This window comes from Zingiber officinale, chromosome 6B (assembly GCF_018446385.1).
Source record: "Zingiber officinale cultivar Zhangliang chromosome 6B, Zo_v1.1, whole genome shotgun sequence".
Lineage (NCBI taxonomy): Eukaryota > Viridiplantae > Streptophyta > Magnoliopsida > Zingiberales > Zingiberaceae > Zingiber > Zingiber officinale.
This window is the reverse complement of record NC_055996.1, coordinates 115411463-115429479: the sequence shown is the minus strand read 5'-3', so window position 1 is coordinate 115429479 and position 18017 is coordinate 115411463. Positions and strand designations below refer to the sequence as shown.

Sequence of the window (18017 nt, the reverse complement as noted above, 5' to 3'; positions counted from 1 at the left end):
TCGGTCCACAGACCGATCAGAGAGTTGGGCAACTCTCTGTGAAGCGTGCTGATCGGTCTGGGGACCGATCAGCATAGGTCCTGATCGGTCCCAAGACCGATCAGAGAAGGTCTGGACCGATCAGGGTGGAGCCTGATCGGTCCAGGCCCTAGCCGTTGCGACACAACGGCTAGTTTATGTGTCTTCTTCTTCGCAGGTTATATAACAGGTCGAGGGCTACAGGAGCTGCGCTCTCACTACTCTTTTCTTTCTGATCTTATTGCAATCAGAGCTTTGCTGAGCTCTCATCTTCCTGAAGCTTCGTGGAAGCTTCCGTCGGCTGGTTCCTGCTGTTGTAGGTGTTTCGTGAAGTTGCTGCTTCATCTAGTCGACGAGAAGGCAAGCTGTGTTTTTACATTCTTACTGCCTTTGTATTGTGCTGTATCTTTGTACTCCTATCTTGCTGTTGCAAGAAGTTTGTGGCGAGGTTTCTCCACCCAGAAGGAGTTTCTATTAGCCGGTTTTTCCGGGGTCTCATCCACCGACGGATTGATAGACTTCGTCCACCTTACGGACACGCCGAGGAGTAGGAGTTTCATCTCCGAACCTCGTTACATCGTCGAGTTTAAGGTTTGTTATTCTTTGTTTCATTTCTACATTGTATTTCCGCTGCGCTAACTAAAATTGTAGGAAGAAACGCGAATTTGGGGTCGACTATTCACACCCCCCATCTCTAGCCGCTATCCGAAGGTCCTAACAATTGGAAGTCATTCTAAAAAATAGGAGGGAATATCCTTATTTGAGATGATGCACCTTCCAAATGAATTGGAGGTGACATGGGAATATCATGGCCAACTATTCCTTCCGATTGTGTAGCTTCAACCATATGTGGAACGGTAACCATTTCACTATCAGCTACATTAGTAGTCACCATATCAGGATTACTAATGTTCTCTTCAAATGATATTTCCCTAGCTTTATTACTCTCACTATCCTCAATGAATTTGGCATTACTCGTCTCGAAAAAGGATCTACTCAAAGGGTTATAGAACTTGAAACCTCTTGAGTGTTCAGAGTATCCTATAAAATGACAACTAACAATTCTTGAGTCCAATTTTTTTTCGTTAGGCCTATAGAACCTAACTAGACAACCCTAGGCATGTAGATGCCTAAGAATAAGTGCTCTACTTGTCCACAACTTGTATGGGATTTTTGTTACTGCCTTATTAGGAACTCTGTTGAGTAGATAAACTGTAGTTTTGAGTGCTTCACTCCACAAGGACTCCAGTAGAGAAGAACATATAATCATATTTCTCACCATATCCTTAAGGGTTTTGTTTCGTCGCTCTACTACACCATTTTGCTTAGGTGTCCCAGGTATGGTGTATTGCCCCACGATACCGCACTCAGCAAGGTAATCCACAAATGGCCCAGGACGTTGTTCACCTGATCCGTCAGATCTACCATAGTATTCACCACCACGGTCTGATCTTACGGCCTTAACCTTCTTACCAAGTTGATTTTCAACTTCGGCTTTGAAGGTTTTGAACATGTCTAGGGATTACGACTTCTCATGAATAAGGTACAAGTATCCATATCGAGAATAATCATCTATAAAGCTTATAAAGTATGACTGGTTATTCCAAGAAGCCTTAGGGAATGGTCCATATATATCCGTATGAATAAAATCTAAGACTTCATTACTCCACCTTGAACCCATATTACTTTTGTTAGTTGTTTTCCCTTTGATACACTCAATGCATATTCCAAAATTTGATATATCAAGGGAATTGAGAATTTCTAGTGACATTAACCTTTCTAGGCGTTGTTTAGAGATATGCCCTAAACCCGTATGCCACAATATGGATGAATTCTCATTTGTCACACCACGCTTCACACCTATACTATACATCACAAAATTATCCTTATGAGTTTCAGTATCCAATCGATATAATTTGTCAATCAAGGAACCAGTACCATACAAGATAGAATTTTAAAAAATACTAAACTTTCCATTTCTAAATGAACAAGTATATCCGGATTTGTCCAAACATGAAATATAAATTAAGTTCCGTTTAAAAGATGACACTACAAATGTATTTTCCAAATTCAAAAGTACATTGTCCCCAAACAAACTCTAAAGACACCTATTGCCTCTATTTTTGCCTTCTTGCTCCTTCCGATATAGATGAATATTTTGGCATCAATTGACATTCGGCTCGTGAGGTAACCCTGCATAGTTACACTTATGTGAGTAGTTGCACCAGTATCTATTCACCAAGTGTTATTAGGTACAGTAGCTAGGTTGACTTTTGAACTAACAAAGTTGAGAAGTATACCTTTCTTGGCATGCCAGTTGGCGTATCTAGGTCAATCCTTCTTCAGATGACCTTTCTTTTTACAAAAGAAACAAGATGAGTCTAGATCTTGTTGTTTTTGCACCTTATGCCCTGAAGCTCTAGTTTCTGTAAATTGTTTACCCTTGTTTTTACCATTACCCTTTTTCTTTTTCTTGTTCGAATACTAGATGAAGATGCATAGTGAGCACTCTGAGATGTGTCACCTCTTAATCTCTATTCTTCTTGTACACACTGAGCTATGAGCTCATTTAGTATCTGATCCGGAGATAGTGGGGGCAAGGGAGGGATAAGGGCATTTTTGTCTTTTGGGCGCATTGAGGGTTTGGAGTGCTTTTAAGCACTGTTCACAGATTATGTTGGGGGGAATTTTTCTCGTTTCGGGAGGCCGCCGCCAGCATGAAGGAAAGGAGGTCTTCTTCCTCCCCATATTGCGCTGTTTGCCGGGGCCATCGCCGCCCTTCGCCGGCCTTCGCCGGCAACTGCCTCCGTTGCTCTCCTCCTCCTCGCGACGTAGGCACCGCGCCGCCGCCATCATTTCCTTCCAGATGCCGCCGCCGCTGCTGCCACCGGTCGGAGCTCCCCACACGCGGCCTTTCCTTGCCACTGCCCACATCACGGGTGTCGCCACTCCGATCCTAGCCTTCGTCCCTCCCTACGCCGAGGTGTTGCGGGTGCCGGCGCCACTACTACCGGCGAAGGGCTCCAGATGCAGCCTACCCTGCTGCTGGCAGCAACATCTCCGCTGCTACACCTCTTCGCAGCGCCACCCACAGCCACAGCGTCCAGCCGCCGAGTCCGGCGACCACCGCCGTCATGTGTAGCAACCACCGCAGCTTCTCCCGCCGTCCAGCGCCACCTCCTATCCCGGCGGCGTCTCCGGCGGCAGGTGCCGCTTCTTCCAGCAGCGCCACAGCACCTCCGGCGGCCAGCGCCTCCGGCGTCCAGCGCCGTCACCTCCGGCAGCCCTTGCCGCAGCCACCGACACCTCCGGGCAGCCGCCATCACCCTCCAAGCAGCCGTCATCTGACGGGCTCAGGTTTGCTTATTCAGGCCTTCGCGCCAAGATTATGTTCGGCTTGTGAGCCGATGTGGATCCGGCCATCGTGTCGTTGTCGGCCTGTGAGCCGCTGTATTGTTTCGGGCCGCTACGACTCGATTAGCGACACGACCAGCTCATCCATCCTTCCGAGGGCGCCCCCCTGGGCCAGGGTAAGTTCTCGTACTCGGTATCTGTTCATTTTATTGCTATACTATTATACGGTTACTTATATGTCTGTGGGATTCGCCTCGAGCACCGAGGTACCAGAGACCGGGGGAACCCGGTCGCTGGATACAGGTACAGTTGACCGGAGGAGAACTTCTGACGATCTGGTCAACGTAGAGGACAGCTCACCACCGGGCCAAGAGGATGCGATCAACCCTCTAGACACGTCATACCGGCAGGTTCGTCTTCTCAGCTTCCCGACAGGAACAGTATCCATTTCTCCTTTTGAGTATTATAGCTAATTTTAAAAGAAGTGAACTATGTAGGCCGAGAGATTAAGATAAAGTTCACAATGACACTTTCTGACATGTCTAATTTTAGTGTCTTAAGCCTTGCAACCAGGTTAGACATCTCCATGATGTACTCCCTAATGTTATTCTTCCTTATCTACCGTATAGACACTAACTTCGTGAGAAGTGTAGTAGTCTCGACCTTTTCGTTTGAAGCGGATCAGTCCGCTAATTTCTTAAGGAATGTTTTAGTTTCCTCCTTTTCAGTTATAGAACTCCGTAGTGATTCCGGAATTGACATTCTCATGATCATCAGACTCATGCGATTAGATCGCTCCCACTTGTTAAAGTTCACCTTTTGATCCGCAGTCGAATCATCAGTCAAAGGTGCAGGACGGTCATACCTAAAGGCATAGTCCAGATCCATGCAGCATAATAAAACTGTAATATGCTCTTTCTATTGTCTAAAGTTTGTGTCAGTAAGCATGGGAATGTTGTTCAAATTAGCAGACATTGATAGTATTAGATAAACGAAAGCAAAGAACACAGCTCAATTTAACAAACAAGTCATGTATTTTTATAGTTGTGCAGTAACAAAATGCAACAAACAAAACATGTTACTACATGGGAATTAATAAAGATATCTAGTGCAACATTACATTACGTCTTTGAACTAAATTATAACTTGATATTGGTTCACTCTAAATAACTCATTATCACCTTCATCTGCCATATAACTCGTCTTCCTTTGGGTCGATGCATTATGTGCATGATACTTTATTAATGTGCTTCCTTAGTTAGCTTATGTTTTCTAACATCACTCACAATGCTTCTAATTGACCACACAGTGCCCCTTCCTTTGGACCGACACACCATGTGCATGATCAAGAAGTTTAACTTAATTTGTGAGCTTTCTTAAACATATATCTGACATAAGAATGATTTTTTTGGGCCAATCACCCTTAGCATGGACATACATCCCTTTACACTAATACTCTTACTCTCCCCAATAGTTCTCGCTTTGGCGATAGTATAAGTTTGACTAAATAGCAAGAGTGAAAAAGAATCCAGGAAGCAATTACTGAAAACTGAGCTAAATTTAATTATCAATTGATTGGCATTGGATATCAATCGATTGACATCCTTTTAATCGATCAAGAATGGATGTGAATCAATTCACACATGTGTCAATCGATTGATCAATCGATTGAACACACATGAATCAATCCATTGATCGATCCAGAAAGCTTCTATTCTCTCGTTCATCCACTCCAATCGATCAACTGATTGATTGACTAATGCCAATTGATTTGCCAATCTATTCAGAAATCTTCTGTAGACAACCTATGGAACTCCGATCGATTGGCTGATCGATTGGTGAATCCCGATCGATTAGTCGATCGATCCAGAAGCATTCTGTTTGATTCCTGCAACTTTCAATCGATTGATTGATCGATTGGTGACCCCAATCGATCAACCGATTGATCCAGAAGCATTCTGTTTGATTCCCGCAACCTTCAATCAATTGACTGATTGATTGGTGACCCCAATCAATCAGTTGATCGATCCAAAAGCTAAGCTTCCTGTTGGATTCTTGTCGCGATCGAACAACCTGAATCGATTGATTCCTCATGCTGATCAATTGGTAAGCACCAATTGATTAGCTAATCTATTATGGACCCTTCTATTTACGAACTTGAGCATCCCAATCGATCAAACTTTATGCCAATCGATTGGTAAGCACCAATCGATCAACCGATCGATTTGGGAAGCTTATGTTCATAAATACGCAACTCCCAATCGATTGGGAAGCTTTCCAATCGATTCATATTAGAAAACGTCCATTTTTGAACGCGATTTTAACCCTAAAATCGCACCGCCAATCTCGTTCTTCGCAGATAATGTGAAAAACTCGATTCATGAGTTAAATTCTAATGTATCCAAGTTACATTCAACGAATATATATCAATTTCGCTCATCCATATGGAATCAAATGCAAAATTGATGTATTTATATCAAAATGTTGAAAAATAATCTTTATGTCTTAAAAAACTGATAATAAGTCAATACTATACTCTGATACCAACTGTAAGATTTGCAATACATCATATATAGACTAAAAGATTTATCTACAATAGGATTATAGCTTCTATCAATCTCTAAAGTACAATAAAAATAAGACAATAACTCATGAATGGCTGACATGATTCCATTGCAATGTTTAGCCTCTTACTGACCACTGAAGTATCCCGCGAATGTAACAGATATCTTCCACAAGATTGAGTTGGTGAACACGTTCCTTCTCAATGGGGGAGAAGAAGCTAAAAGAGGAGAGTTAGGTTCAGCATGCCCTAATGAACCTTACCTCTTCCCTTTTATACTTGGCCCAACCTATGGGGATTATCCACCATAAAAGTCCATGTCTTATTAACAGTCCATCAATGTTAATGAACTGGGTTATAAGATATACACATTAAATCCACATCCATTTAATACAAACTCTCTTTATATGCATTAAAGCATTAGATCACTTAATTGAGTTTAGTGGTGTGTGTCAATAAAGTATAAGCCCAATCTTATAGAGATTAAGTTCATCCATATGGATTCAATTGGATCTAGTCTACTTATATAGACTTAATCCTACAATTCTGTCTTCAATGTAGTAGTAGATGATACTGCGGCTTCTGTTACTGGTGTTGTAGTAATAAGTGCTCCGGCTGCGACTCCGGCGGTGGTTGCCGGGATAAAATATTTCGAGAGCAGAGTGCCCAGAGCTCTTCCCATTGCTCGCAAGGGGCATTAACTTGCAGATTTAAAGGGAAATGGGACATGGATTACTAGAAGCAGAAGACATTAATTGCTTGAATCACGGGGATGCGTCCCCACCATAGGAAACCTTTCTCTTAGAAAGAAAAAAGAAAACAAAAAGTATGTTGCAAGAAACAGAAGATGAGGAGAGAATATGAAATCTTGCTTATTAATGTTTTTAATGTTCATTCCACGTCCATTCTTTGGTTTACTACCTAATTAGAAGAATAATGTACTCAATCCAGAGACAGCAAAGCAACTACCGCATCAATTAAATACAGTAAACGAGTGCCTAATGGTTAACACTTTCGGCAGAAAAAGAAATAAATTTCAACTGCCAAACCGCATTGGAAGATTGAGAATGATCATTAAAAATGGAGCATTAAAGATTATGCATTTGACCAAGAACATAAACATTAGGGGACATATTGCTTTGTAGTTATGATTACCGATCATGCTAGTTTAGTGGCGACAAGGCAAACAATTGATTACCTTTTTTTTTAATAAAAAACTAAAAATATTTTGGTGCTCTGCAAGCCATGCACTTCCTAAAGTTCTCGAGTATTGTTCATAAACCATAAGATCTAAGATCGATCTAAATAACAATGACAGTAGAAAATTAATACACATTAGAAAGGTGATGTTCATCCATACATGCTTACAGTACCTCAAAAGGAATACACATTTCAGATGAACGGTCATCTCTGATATGTTCTAATTTGCATTCTGGACAAAGGAAACATGCATGTTATCGGGAGACATCGACACCATCTGCAGAAGGCTAGAGTTTGAAAATGTCACCTCCAGTTTAGGCTCTATTCTGCTACTGCTGCACATGTTGTCTTGAATGATAAATATCAGGTCCTTCACCACATCAACCATGCACAGTCCGCCATTTTCCTTACTGGACAAGCACTGAACGGCAAGGTCTACTGCCTTTTCAATCTGCTCACGGTGAAGCGGCGGCTGCTCATGAAATCTGAGATATGGATCCACAATCTCATGTAATGTGTTACTTTCAATCTTAGGCAAGATTGTATCTGAAAGATTTCCAGGTTTGGAGCCCATGATTAGTTCAAGTAATATAAGACCAAGGCTGTAGATGGCATAAGTATCATGAGAGACCACGTATGAGCAGGATCCATTGACAAGTCCAGATTTTAGGAACTTGAAACCAGTAACTTTGGCAGAATAATAAGTGTCTATAAGTATGTCACTGGTCTTGAGATCTTCAATATAGCTCGGTATTGATATTTCGTATTGCAGGTATGAGAGGGCACTTGCAATTTCGGAAGCAATATTCATTCTGAGGTACCAACTGAGGCCAATGCCTCTTTCATGTCTTAAGTGTTCTTCGAGTGTACCATTAGAGAAATGCTCATGTACTACAAGTAGAGTCTCAGCTGAATCAAAGCAAAACCCAATGATCCGGGCAATGTTTCTATGTGAACAATGAGAAAGAATCTCTGCTCTGTGCAAAACTTTTCTGAGGCTTTTTTGGTCCTGGCATTTAAATTTTTGAACAGCCACATTTGTGCCATCGCTCAGTCTCCCCAAGTGAACTGTGCCATCGATAACATCAACAAGCTTTTTATCGTTTTCAAACCCTCGTGTAGCTTCATTCAGCTCTTTGTATGTAAACTGACGGGTGTTACATGCCTTTCCAATAATATTGGGAAGAAAGGATGGATCGAGATCGGGCATGTTCTCCTTCAAAAGTTTTCTTAAGAAAAAACATAATACGATGATGGCAAGTAGAATAAGTACAGAAAGAACACCTGTTGGAAAAATAACCATGAAACATGACAATTCAAAGTAAAAAAATAGATAAAAAAAGAAGACAAACAGAATTAAATTACACATGTTATGAACAGAAAATTAATAATATTGATGATATGTATAATGTAGATATCATTACACTTGCATTTTAGGAAATAGTGTTCTACCTTTAAGAATCAGAGCTTCAAGAGTTAACAAGTGTTCAGTCTTTGCATCTGAGACTAGTTCATTTATTTATATATATATATATATATATATATATATATATATATATATATATATATATATATGAATGTTTAAAAGTTGTTTAAAAGTTGGGTAGAAAGCAGAAATGCACTAACAAATCAATATTAAGATCTGGAGATGCACAAATATACAATAGAAACAAGATAGATGATGGGCACGTACCAGCAAGAATAACCACTCCTTTTCTGCAAAACCTCCCCTTGCAGCACCCTACGTCATTCTCATCTTGAGGATCACTGCTACAGGCTGCAAATAAAATTAAAATTTGTTTACAAAATCTTGACTTTCACATACTTAATCGAGTCACTGAAAAAACTAACTCTACCAAGTAGTTAGCAGAAGATGAAAGAAAGCAAACTATATTGCCAATTATTGCAGCAAAACATGACATGCTAGAACAAATCTGACAGCTATAAACAGTGATGAATAAGAGGTGAAGGGAAAGGAATAGTCGGAAGTGATGCGCTAAGGATGATGTTAAAGGCATTCAGACAATAACAACCAAACTAACAATTCTCAACCTTTAACCTTCAGTGTGTTCTCAAAACATAGTAATAGAATACTTAGTTAGCTAACGATTCGAACAAGTAAACCATCGTAATACAACCTATTCAGAGAAACAAAAACGGGCAGTGATTATGAATAATGCCTCAAGTCCAGCAATCTCACATTTAAGACATCCAGTGCCCCCAGCAAAACCATCTCCAGTGAATCCCGGTGCGCAAGCGCACCTAAAACCACCTCGCACCGCAGTGGCGTTCACCACCACCGCACCAGCCGCGCACTCAGTCCCATTGGCGTGCCCCTTCGGCACCGCCCACTCGACTTCGATTCCCCTCTGAGCAATAGCCGTTCCATTGCCGGAGGCGGACCTCACCACCGCCCAACTTGAGAACCCCCGACACCCGAACTCGCCGAACACCGAAAAACCGCTCCCGACCTTCCACACACTCCCGTCCGACAGCGGGTAGCAACAGCCGAAGTCGGTAAGGTTGGCATCGCAGCCCCGTGAGGAGCCGATCCGCTCACATCCGGCGCGGCAGATGGAGGAATCCTCGCAATCGTAGAGGCGGAGGAGGTTGTCAGCGGTGACGGCGAAGAAGGGGGTGGAGTCGAGGCCGAATGAGCGGTTGACGTCGGCGTACCATCGATCGCAGGAGAGGGTAGACGGGGAGGAGTAGTCGAGGAGGAGGGATCCAGAGGGGAGGAAGGCGAGCACGCGGAAGGCGGAAAGGGGAGAGAGGGCGAGGCGGAGGTCGTAGTCGGGGGCAGAGCAGGAAAGGCGAAGGGCTGGGAGGGAGGGCCCGCAGGAGCCATTGAGGTAGAAGGGGAACGGGATTGGGAGGTCGCCGCAGCGTTCGCCGCATCGGTTAGGGACGTCCGGCTGGGAGGCAGAACGGAAGACGAAGAGGACCAGAAAGAGGAGGAAGAAGGGAAGAGGAGCCATTGCAGAGGAGTGGAGTGAGCTGAGCCCTGAGGCATTTGGGAACGGAAGAGGAGTCGAGTCGTCTTTGTAGGGAAACAGGCCAACAGGGTCGAGGAGGAGGACGAGCGCTGCTTCCTTTCCTCTTCTGGGTGCGCGCGAGCGAGGCGAGAAGGTGGCACGTCGTCGGAAACAGAGATATAAACAAGCACATCACGAATCGAGAACGGAGCGGGCGCGGGGATCTATTTCAAGACAGCGCACAGCGATAAGAACCACTCCTCATTCCCCACCCACCCTAACACAACGCGTGGAAGCAAGATAAGCATGAGCAAGCGTGTTCCGTGTGTCGCCATGTTTTTGTTATTTCTCATGGATTTTAATTAGTTTTGGGCATCATAAATTAGTCCTGGCAAACAGTTCGAAAATGTATCACGTGGGAGGCAGTTGGTACAGCTCGACTACTGCTCCCGAAGCCGGATATATCGATGCCCACGAGCACGTGACACGGCGCGTGCATGGTCTCTTCCTTCGATGAGCAGTCGAAGTAAACAAGGAGCTTTCAAATACGAGGTACCAACAATCCACAACACATCACGAAGCCGGAGATGATGCGATGAAGAATGCGAATGATCAAGCAACTTTTTACTTTTGTTCACTAGTATTTCCACAAATATTATGAAATTATCTACTATATATCTCAAGAAACTTGCTTCTCTTATAGATGATATGTATTTTTCTCATTGATGATAAAAACATTACTTATTTTTCTGGTGATGACAACGTGATCTCTGATTACCTGTTAATTTTAATTTCCTGCTTGAGTTTTTCACTAGTTGATTTGATTTTGCTTTTAGAAAAAAGGGGAAAATAGTTGAAATGAATTAAGGAATAAGAATTAGTAATTCTAAAACATTCTGCGTGAGTATAATTGCCGTTGTCCGTGTGTGTTTTTTTATGGTGAGTTCAACGTCTCATTGATAGGACAACGCTATTTATATCAAATCACAATTATAAATGTTATTAAATAAATTTAGTGCATTTATAATATCTAGAAAGAAAATAATTTTGAAAATGTCTAAAATTAGTGTATTTATAATACATGAGATATTTAGTTTTTATTATTTAATAATTAATAAGGAATAATTATAATTATAATTAAATTAGTTTATTTTTATTTAATATATTTATTAATGAGTCTAGTCTATAAAAAAGTAGTCTATATTTTAATTATTTAAAATTAATATAGTTTTCAAATTTACTTTTCTACCTGAGTATTTTTTTAATATGAAATTACTTTCTATTTCATTTTCCTTTTTCTTTTTTTCCATGGTTCTATGATTTAATTTTGATGTTGATCACATTACTAACATTTAGTTGTTAGTCTCGGTATAAAAGTCATTATTTAAAACTAATTAATGACATATTGCTGCGTAGTGGCAGATTCAAAAATTTATACAAGGAAAAGCGATCATGATCAGGATCTAAGCTGAGTGTGATCAATTTTTTTTTTTGAACGGTTAATAAATTATATGAAATTAAAAATGATACGGTGATTAGGTGGGGTCCTACCCTGTCATCGTGTGGAGGTCAAAGTTAAGCTGATCAATGGATGGAATGTTGTGGGCCGGTCGGACGAGGCATACGTCGATTGGGGGTGGAACATCGACCCATCATCTTGGCCACAAGGAGTAATCAAACCGACGCTCAAGGGACGCATAGAAGCCGAGCCGAGCGGCTCCCCTCGCTCAGCCTAATAGTAGACTTGACATCAGCTGGGGGCGCGAATAGTGAGATATTCGCAGAGCATGTTGACGGGGACTCTCAGCCGAGCGACTCTCCCACTCGGCGCGACAGTGGACTTTCAGCCGAGCGGCTATCCCGCTCGGCGTGGCAGGAGATAGCACAGGGATATTAGAATTCTAGTCGAACTATTATTCCGCTCGACTAGACAACAAACACAGCAGGACATCCTTCGACATCCTTTTGGGAGCTAGTGCCGCTGACAGACAACATGGTCAAACAGAGAATCATACGGCCGAAGCTTCCACTGTTACTTCAGAGATATGCTCGATCCGTTAAGGTACTGTGTCAGGGACACTTTACTGATATGTCTTCTAAGGAAAACTTGGGAAAGCGTGCCCGCTTTAAGAAGTGTGCACACACACTACAAGAACATTATATAAAGGGGGGTCCAGACATCAGCGGAGGTATGCTTCTCGCGCGATTTCTACTGTTACACTACAGTTCTTGCTTCTTGCTTCTTCTTGCTTCGCCGAAGACTGACTTGAGCATCGGAGGACCATCGCCAGGGACCCCTTCCCTGGCTCGGCACTGACGCTACTTGTCTTGCAGGCGAGAGTGAAGTCCACCGGAGGTCAACAAGAGTGCCACGTCTCGAGCGTCTCTCCAACTTTCGGACAGGATCATATTTGACGTCGTCTGTGGGAACGTCACCTGAATCCGAGCCAAGAAGATGGAAGACGTTGGACGACTAACCACCGTGACGCTCACTCAAGAGGAGCTGGAGATGCTCGTGCAAGAACGGGCAGCAAAAATGATGGAGCAACAACAATAACAAGCGCTAGCCAATCGACCAACACCGCAACCTGCAACATCGGCAACCGATAGGCGACCAGGGCCAGAAGACCGAGCGCGGAAACTCTCCGTATGGGGGCGGAATCGGAGGTCGACCGACACCCAAGGGGAAGCGCCGCCCGCGCCGATCCCCTTCCATCGAGTTCTATTCCAAACCCCCCTCGGAGATAGCCCAAGCGCATTAGGAGCGGGGATAATCTTTCGATCAAGCGCCCGTTCGGGACGCGCGGAAAGGAAAAGAGCCCCGAAGCGCTACGTCTCCCGAGCGGATCAACAAGCAATTCTCGGAGGAGATCTTACAAGACCCTCTGCCTCGAAACTACACCTCGTTGGCGATCGGGACATACAACAAATCGACTACCCTTGATGATCATCTGGATCGATTTGACAATGAGGCTACGCTTCACCAGTACACGGACGGAGTAAAGTGCAGAGTCTTTCTCACGACTCTCTCTGGATTAGCGCAACGCTAGTTCAGAAGACTGTCGCACGGCTCGATACGAAGTTTCAAAGACTTTTGAGCCGCCTTCCAGTACCACTTCGCCAGCAGCCGATGCTACCAGAAGACACTTCACCCTAAAACAAGGGACCAAGGAAGCGCTTCGAGCGTACATCCAGCGCTTCAATAAGTGGTCATGGACATCCCCTCGGTCTCATCCAAGACCATGATGAATGCCTTCACTAGGGCTAGCTGAAGGGGACTTCTTTCGGTCACTCATTAGGAAGTCATCCCAGGACTTCGACCACATGCTCAAGAAGGATAACAAATAAATCAACGTGGAGGAGGCCTAGGTGGCCAGAAGAAAGGAGGCACCGACCGAGCATTCGGCGCTAATCGAGTGCCGACCGGCTAGCAGTCATCTGCCGCCTAAGGGGCCGAGGGCCGAAGGAGCACGACTGCATCAAGAGACCAAGACACATGCCATACAGCATGTGGCGTCTGGTCGGCCAAAAGCGTTGAAGGGCAAGATATGGATGCCAATATTTTGTTCATTCCACTAGTCGGTGACGCACAATATGCGGGACTACCGAGGACTGACACCGATCGTCAGCTGACTAGCCCCTAGAGAATATTGTCGTCACTCCCCGTCCCCTGATAGACGAGATCGTCACTGATCGGACGACCGGTGAGAGGAAGAAAGAAGGGAGCCCGAGCGCCATCATCATCAGAGGAGGGAGGAAATCGATCCCTCCATGATCCCGACTGACCGAATTAGGTCATCTGCCCGGGAAGAACAAAATAGGAGCAACGCTTCTCAGGGAGAGATAGGCATGATCGTCAGAGGGCCAACCGGAGGCGACTCCAACCGGACTAGAAAATTGTACGCTCGGTGGTTAGAGATCCATACTGTAGGGTGCAGCAAGGAGAAGGCCGAAGGGCCTCAGATCAGCTTCGGACCTAGCGATCTGGAAGGGGTCGAAATCCCTCATGATGATGCGCTGATCATCCGAGCGGTGATCACCAACTACATCATTCACTGGATCTTCATCGACACGAGGAGTTCGGTGAACATTATCTTCAAGAAGGTGTTCGATCAACTGCAGATCGATCGCAGTGAGCTGCTACCCATGACAACCCCGCTTTACAGATTCACAGGCAACGAGGTTTTGTCTATCGGCCAAGCAAGATTGGCCATCTTGTTGGGAGAAGAGTCGTTAAGGAGGACCTGAACTACTAACTTCATAGTAGTGGACGCGTCGTCGGCTTACAACGTCATTCTGGGTCGACCGACCCTCAACGAGTTCCGGGCAGTAGTGTCGACCTACTGTCAAAAGGTGAAATTCCCAGTGGACGATCCGGTGGGCGAGGTCAAAGGCGACCAATTGGCTACTCGGCGCTGCTATGTGGAAATGGTCAAGACCGAGGCCAAGGCCACTCGGAAGACTCCACGGCTAGAGGTAAATGCTATCACCGAAAAACCTCTCACTTTATTATATGAAGAAAAGGAGGAGGTTCAAATATACCCGAGCCGGTCGGAAGTCACGACCTTCGTTGTCGTCGACCTGGAAGAAGAGAGGAAGGCAGAGCTGATCGCCTGCCTCAAGTAGAATCATGATGTGTTCGTTTGGTCGACACATGAGTTGCCCGGCATCTCCCTGAGCCTGGCCCAACACGAGTTGCACGTTTGACCAGACGCTCGGTCGGTCAAACAAAGAAAAAGGAATTTTAGCGCAGAACAGAACATGATCATCTAGATGAAGATAGAGAAACTATTGGAGGCAGGCCATATCAGGGAAGTCCAATTCCCAAGATGGCTAGCCAATGTTGTGCTAGTATCCAAATCGGGCAACAAGTGGCGAGTCTGCATCGACTTCTATGACCTCAACAAGGCTGACCGAAGGACTTCTATCTGTTGGATCGTAGACGTTCGATAGAGGGAGGTGAATATCAATTATAAAATATTCGTCGATAAGAGTAAGTGCAACGGAAAAGTAAAACAATGCAATGCTAACACAAGAACCAATTTTACTTGGTTCGAAGCCTTTGGCGACTCCTACTCCAAGGCCCGCACATGAGGGTGCTTTCATTGGGCAATTCACTAGCAGTTCGAAAGATATTACAAACTAAGTACAAAAAATACTAATGAAAGAATTAAAGCAATACCGACAAAATAAGAGACTTAAAAAGAGAAGCAGCGCGTTTGTCGGAGCTTTGCAGCGTCGCAGGAGCACAAGAGAGCGAGTTCTTCAATTTAGAGTTGTTGTGTTGAGCTCCACCCCTGACCATTCTTTTATATGAGGCTCGAGGCGCCCTAGTGAGACGTGGCAGGTCCAATTAGCGAGCTCCACGTGGCGACAACGCGATAAGATAAAAATTGCCTCCCTGGCGCCCGGACCATCTTTCGCCAGGGAACATCTTTCCTGCAAGACAAGGTTAGTCTGAGGCAAATAGATAATGTATATCCTGCAAAACAAAGTGTTAGCACAGTTTATAAGTTCAATATAAAAAGTATGACTTAGATTCCGTCTTTCCGAGACTGGAATTTAGTCACGATCTCGACTTAGATATCCGAAATGGATCTAAGCCGGATCGAGACTTAATGTTCCCTTTCTGGGAACGCGTCCTTACAGTCACTCCCTTCCAGTGACTTACCTTTACTCACCTGCCAGACGTCCGGTCAGCCCTTCGACTCGTCTGGACTTCTCGCCAGCTATCTGGTCAGCCCGTCGACCTAGCTGGACTTCCTGCCAAATGTCCGGTCAGCCCTTCGACCCATTTGGACTTCATGTCAAGCGTCCGGTCAGCCCGTCGACCCGCTTGGACTTCTCGCCAAGCGTTCGGTCCGCCCGTCGACCCGCTTGGACTTCGTGCCAGACATCCGGTCAACCCGTCGACCTGTCTGGACTTAGCCTGCACATTCGATCAGAGTGTTAGATAACAACAAACCTAACTTAACCTAATTTGTCATTCATCAAAACCTGAGTTAGACCGTCAGTGCTAACCGCACCAACACTATCCACTGCCCAGGATAGATTAAATAGTGGACTCGATGGCGGGCTGCGAGCTGATTTGCATGCTTGACGGATATCAAGGATACCATTAAGTATCGCTCGCCCGCGAGGATCAAGAGAATGTCAGCTTCATTATGGTCGATGGAACATACTGCTACAACATCATGTCATTTGAATTGAAGAACGCCGGAGCCACCTACCAGAGGTTAATGAATAAAGTGTTCCGACGACAGATCGGCCATAATATGGAGGCATACATCGATGACATACTCATCAAATCCCTCTGAGGTGCTGATCTATGGCAGATGTCGACGAGACTTGTCGGACGCTAATGGCATATAGAATAAAGCTGAACCCGAGCAAGTGTCTATTCAGCACAGAGTTATCGCTTCCTAGGCTACATAGTCACCGAGCGGGGTATCGAAGCCAATCCCAGCAAGGTCCACGCTTTACAAAACATGCCTCCGCCTCAGAATTTAAAGGAAGCTCAAAAGCTGACCAGTCGGATCACGGCATTGTCCCGATTCATATCCAAGTCATCCGATTGAAGCCTGTCATTCTTCAAGATACTGCGTCGAGCTATAAAATTCTAATGGGACGCCAAGTGTGACTGGGTGCTGGAAGAGCTGAAGGAGTATCTGAGTTCACTGCCTGTGTTAGCCAAGCCAGTCGCGGGTAAGCCGCTCTGGATATATTTGTCATCCAACGAACATGCTATTGGATCGGCTTTAGTCAGGCAGAACGGCCAAGATCAGCAACTTGTATATTTTCTGAGCCATATATTTAAGGATGCTGAATCTCGCTATATTGGTCTTGAAAAGTTGGCTTATGCATTAGTACTCGCCGTGCGGAGACTTCGCCCGTACTTCCTGGAGCACTCAATAATAGTGATGACCAACAATGTTTTGGGAAGAGTCCTCCTTTATTCGGAGGTGTCAGGACGGTTGATTAAATGGACGATAGAGCTCAGTGAGTTCGACATTCAGTATCAACCCCGGTCAACGATCAAGACTCATGCCTTGGTAGATTTCGTCACAGAAATCTAGAATGAAGAGCCAACAACAACGTGGAAGATATATGTGGATGGCTCGTCCACTCGGTAAGGCAGCGGGATCTGTTTAATCCTCATCTCACCTCAGGAAGACCGGATGTAGCTATTCGTCCGGCTAGACTACCGAGCTACTAATAATGAAGCAGAGTATGCGACATTGATAGCTGGTCTGCAAGTAGCTCGGCATGTGAGAGCGGATAAAATCCTCATTCATTCGGATTCCTAGCTCACTGCCCAACAACTATCCGGGGCCTTTGAGATAAGCAACACACAGCTAAAGCTTTATGCAGAGGCTTTTGAAAAGCTGAAGGTCAACTTCCAAGAAGTGGTTATACAGAAGATCCCCTGATCGAAGAATCAAGCGGCGGATGAGCTGGCGAAGCTAGCCAGTTCGTTAACGTCGATCGTCATAGGTCAACCGATTGAGCAAGTCTCACTAGTGGCTCATATCGACCGTATGGAGGGAATCACCTTCCCAAACGACTGGAAGACGACCCTGACGGAGTTCTTACGTTCGGGAGCTGCATCTACCGACCCGGAAGATGCTCACTTGATAAAGAAGAGGGTCGACCAGTTCATGTTGATCGACGACCAGCTCTATAAGAAAGCTTTCTCCCAACCCCTCTTCAGGTGCGTCGGATCGGAGGATGTCAAGTACATCCTAAAGGAGGTGCACCAAGGAGCTTGCGGAGGTCATCCGGGCGACCGCGCATTAGCCTGAAAAATACTTGTGGCTGGATACTTCTGGTCGACCCTCCAGGAGGATACTGCTCGGACGGTGTCGACTTGCCTGTCTTGCCAGAAGTATCACAACATGCCGCACCGA

General features: G+C 44.8%; 1 protein-coding gene across 1 annotated transcript; it reads right to left on the bottom strand.

The window, feature by feature from the left end:
• Nucleotides 1-7247: 7247 nt before the first annotated feature.
• Nucleotides 7248-10272, bottom strand: LOC121989089 (probably inactive receptor-like protein kinase At2g46850). The gene is made up of 3 exons (XM_042542913.1): nt 9336-10272; nt 8829-8912; nt 7248-8419 (listed from the first exon to the last, which is right to left on the bottom strand). Exons 1-3 carry the CDS (start codon nt 10111-10113, stop codon nt 7356-7358), a joined length of 1926 nt encoding a protein of 641 aa, XP_042398847.1. The 5' UTR covers nt 10114-10272; the 3' UTR covers nt 7248-7355.
• Nucleotides 10273-18017: the final 7745 nt, after the last annotated feature.

What these genes read in the sequence shown, in the direction of transcription:
- LOC121989089 (XM_042542913.1), bottom strand. Translation starts at nt 10,113, where the DNA reads ATGGCTCCTCTTCCCTTCTTCCTCCTCTTTCTGGTCCTCTTCGTCTTC. An exon ending in GGGCACTGGATGTCTTAAAT is followed by an intron (nt 8,913 to 9,335) that starts GTGAGATTGCTG and finishes TTTTATTTGCAG; the next exon opens with CCTGTAGCAGTGATCCTCAA. An exon ending in AGGAGTGGTTATTCTTGCTG is followed by an intron (nt 8,420 to 8,828) that starts GTACGTGCCCAT and finishes TTTTTCCAACAG; the next exon opens with GTGTTCTTTCTGTACTTATT.